The sequence below is a fragment of the Aythya marila genome (genome assembly GCF_965140915.1).
Source record: "Aythya marila genome assembly, chromosome: 3".
NCBI classification, from domain to species: Eukaryota; Metazoa; Chordata; class Aves; order Anseriformes; family Anatidae; genus Aythya; species Aythya marila.
Window position 1 is genome coordinate 24,796,266 of NC_139044.1, and position 4,065 is coordinate 24,800,330.

The window sequence follows — 4,065 nt, forward strand, 5'->3', positions numbered from 1 at the left end:
ATTTCTAGTAACCAATGATTTATTGATTTTAGAAGTCTGCTTGGTGATGCAGAAGCGTGATCAAAAGAAGTGGCTTTACAAAAGAGTTCTCCAAAGTAGCTTAAAAGGCAGGGCCGTGGCCATGATGTGAAGCCCTAATTGCTTTCATTTCAACCAGTTTATATTTTCATTTTCAAAGAATAGCATTAGGTTTGTTTCAAGCACACATAATAAGGAAATTACAGGTTTCCTCCACCCACATTTGGGCTGTCACTGATATGCCCGCAGGCAATCTGGCAGAACCTCAGTCACTGCTGTCATTGTACCACACTGTACCTGCCACTACTTGGAAACACCATGTCAGCGATAGTAACAATAGCAACAGCACCAGAGGTGACTGATAAGCAAACTCAAAGTCCACCTGCACTATCTGAAAATTAAAAGTAAAATTAGAAAAAAAAAAAAAAAATCAGTCTCTCCCCCACATCCCCATCATTGTCCAAAGACACAAAAAAAACAACTTAAGTGACGCTGAAGACCTTCAGAGATGGCAGTGCTACGTCGGTGCATTCACCAATTGTGTCATTAGGTTGGCTATCAAAACTCCACGTTATAGTATGCAATTGGTGAACAAATGCAGTTTTGTAATCTTACAACTGATCACGTGAACTGCGGTCAACTTTGCCTTAAAAGAAAAAAAAAAAAAAAAAAAAAGAACAACAAAAACAAACCAACCCAGAAATCCCTAACTCAACAGCGCCTCTCAGACACCTCTCCACATCCTACTCCGAAGGCAACTTCCCTTGAGAAACACAGAGGAATTTTGGACTCGATCCGGCGGATCTGCCGCCGCAACACGAGACAGCCGTTTCTGGGAGAAACCCCTCGTGCTCCCTACGCTCGCCTGGCACGCGGGGTGGCAAAGAGCGTCCCCGCCACGGCTAGCCACGCTGCTCCCCAACCACCTCGGACCGAGCCTGCATGCGACCAGCTCTACAGAAACAGGGGCCAGGAATAAGGAATCACAGACAGTAAGGCGATCTTTACAATGTCAGAAAGTGTATTTGGCATTTAAAAAAAAAAAAAAAGGAAAAAAAGAAAAGAAAAAAAAAAAAGAAACAAGTGCATACAAATACAGCTAGAAGCATTTCTGGTTTGCCAAGTGCTCTCTAAAAAAAGCAGCGCAAGTCACAGCCTACATTGAACAGTAACTGTCACCAGGGAAGCACAACAAATAGTTGCTATAACAAAAGGGAAGGAAAAAAAAGGGGGGGAAACAAAAAAAAAGGGAAAAAAAAGGAGAAGAATTAGAAGAAATGCCTTTATAATAAGTACATACCTTTTGTCTTCAAAAAATATAGAAACACAATGTATTCAAAAAAATCAAAATTATACAGCCATGTTTATGAAGTCTACATTTCCCTTGTCTTGGAGATATATATATATTTATATATATATATTTATAGATATATACAGAATTCAAGCAGTTTGAGTTAAAGGTGGCGTCGGGCCGCGAGGCCGGCAAAGTCACGAGTCTCTCTCCTTTTTGACTTTCACATCTCCGGCCAGAATGGTGGCGATCTCCCCCTGCATGAAGGCCCAGGGGACGTTGGAGCCGACCAGGGGACACTTCTCCCCGCTGGGACAATACACCTCCCCGCTGGCTCCCTGCTGCTTGATGCTTTGCCGGGAGCAGGGGAAGCAGAACTTGTGGGACGGGACCGAGGGGCACTGCACAAAATGGGTGTCTTCCAGGCGCTCGTGGCACAGGGTACAACACAACGGGACGCTGGCGGCGAGGGACGAGTCCGGCAGGCTGGCGGGGTGCACGGGCTCCAGCCCGCCCGCCGCGTTGGCCCCCTGGCCCGGCACCTCCCTGCCAGGGCCCAGCCTTCTTTGGTTCATGGCGGAGGGCGAGGGGGGGCTGCTGCTGTTCCTCCTGGTGGTGGAGTGGACCTGGTTGGCCTCTTTGGAGGCGTGGTTGCCCCCGGCATTGTCCGCCACCAAAATGAGCGCGGCCATGGGGGACTGGCCGTTCTGGGCCGCCTCGGGCGGCGTGGTCCGGTTGGAGTGGGGCGAGGCGGTGGGCGGCGGGGGCGACATGAAGGAGGTGGCCGTCAGCGGCATCTTCATCCCTTCCGACGAGGTCGGCAGCCAGGGCTGCGCCTCCCCGTTGATCTTCGGGGGTCCCGCCTCGCCCTCCGGCTCGGGGGATGGCTTCCTCTTCCGGGCTGCCCGGGCCCCTGGAAAGCAAGGCGGAAAGGAAGAGGAGGAGGAGGAAGGTTAGAAGGCATCGCAGCTGCAACGCCAACTCCGTGAAAGCGTCCAGGTGTCGGCGTTGGCGGGCACGCCTGGCCACCGCGTGCTTGAAGCCACTCCGTGCCCAGAGCCACCCTGCGCCCAACACAACCCCGTGCCCAAAGCCGCCCCATTCCCCACGCCACCCCGAGCCCAATGCCACCCCGAGCCCACCTCCAGGTGCCCGCAGCGCCTCACCTGGCTTGGCCACGGCCCCGTTGGTCTCGTAGCCCAGCAGCCGGCCGCCCGCCATGCCCGGCTCCTTCTTGAACTTGCTGTCGAAGGGGGGCACGGCGTGCCCGCCGTGCTGGTGCAGGGCCAGCAGCGTGTCCCGCACCGTCTTGGGCTTGGCCAGCCACTCCTCGCCCCCTGCTCGGCCCTTGCCCTCGCCGCCCAGCTCCGCCGCTGCCGCCGCCGCCGCCGCCGGCAGGCTCTCTGCCGAGCCGCGCTTCTCCTTGGCTCCCCCGTCGTGCTCCCCCGCCGCGCCGCCGCCGCCCGACGAGGAGGACGAGGAGGAGACGGAGCCGGGCCGCTTGTGCCCCAGCTCGCCGGGCTGCCCGCCCCCCCCGGCCGCCGCCGCCGCCGCCGCCTGCGCCGCCGCCGCCGGCTGCTGGGGCACGGGCACGGCCAGCGGGGCGGGCGCGGCCGAGATGGCGGCCAGCGAGGCGGCGGCGGCGGCGGCGCGGCTGCCCAGGCTGCCGATGGCGGCGGGGAGCCCGGCGCCGTTGACCAGCGGCACCAGGGTGGGCGGCACGGCGTGTGTCCGCCGCGGGTTGGGGCTCTGCCGGTTGAGCTCGGGCGGCTCCTCGGGCTTGGGGAAGCCGTTGGGCACCAGGATGCCGTTCACCTGCCGGCCGCCGCCGTACTCGGCGCCCAGGCGGGGCGGCGGCCGCTCGGCAGCCAGCGGGTAGCGCTCCAGGGGCTGCGGCGGGGGCCGCGCCGCCGCCTCGGCCGCCGCCGCCGCCGCCGCCGCCGCCGCGGCCGCCGGGTGTCCGAGCTGCTGCTGCTGCTGCGCCAGCAGCTCCTTGGCGGAGAGCGGCGGCTGCTTGGCGTGCGGCGGCGGCGGGGCCCGGCCCTCGGGGAAGCAGCCGTGCGCCCGCTTCAGCTGCCGCGCCGTGTCGATGACGAACTCCACGCGGTCGGCGCCCTCGTAGTTGACGCAGCCCCGGCAGACGGGCTCGGTGAAGTCCCAGATCATGGCCCAGGGCATGCGGGGCAGGTCGCACAGGTAGCACGACTGCCTGCGGGAAGCAGCCGCCACCGCCGCCGACGACATGTCCCGGCCCCGGGGCAGCGGCGAGCGCCCCCCGCTCCGGCTCCGGCTCCGGCTCCGGCTCCGGCTCCGGCCGCCTCCTCCTCCTCCTCCTCCGCCGCCGCCGCCTCCTCTCGCCACCGGAGCCCCGACGGGGCGGCTGGGGCGCAGCGGCACGGTCCGCCCGGCGCCCTCCCCCTCGCCTTCGTCTTCCGAGCGCTGCCCCCGGCAGGCAGAGCCGCTGCGGGGGCCGCCGCTCCCCTCGCCGTCTCCGCCGGCGGCGCTCACAGCGCGGCGGGGACGCGCATCTCCGCGGCGCGGCTGGCGCAGGGCTGCGGCCGCTGCCGCCCGCACGGCTCCCCCGCTCGCTGGCTACTACGGGGCGGCGCGGGGCGGCGGGGGCCGGCGCGGCGCGGCGGGGCGGGGCGGGGACTGCCGCGGGGGCCGGGGCCGGGGCCGGGGCCGGGGCTGGGGCTGGGGCTGGGGCTGGCGGCGGCGCCGCGCCGTGCCGGGCTCCAGCCGCCACCGCCGCCTCT

The 4,065-nt window shown here is 63.1% G+C and overlaps 1 protein-coding gene across 1 annotated transcript; it reads right to left on the bottom strand.

Moving 5' to 3' along the window:
• Window positions 1–1,369: 1,369 nt before the first annotated feature.
• IRF2BP2 (interferon regulatory factor 2 binding protein 2) lies at window positions 1,370–3,693 on the bottom strand. Its single transcript, XM_082756760.1, has 2 exons — window positions 2,476–3,693; window positions 1,370–2,222 (listed from the first exon to the last, which is right to left on the bottom strand). The coding sequence occupies exons 1-2, from the start codon at window positions 3,551–3,553 to the stop codon at window positions 1,507–1,509; spliced, it is 1,794 nt and encodes a 597-aa protein (XP_082612886.1). The 5' UTR covers window positions 3,554–3,693; the 3' UTR covers window positions 1,370–1,506.
• Window positions 3,694–4,065: the final 372 nt, after the last annotated feature.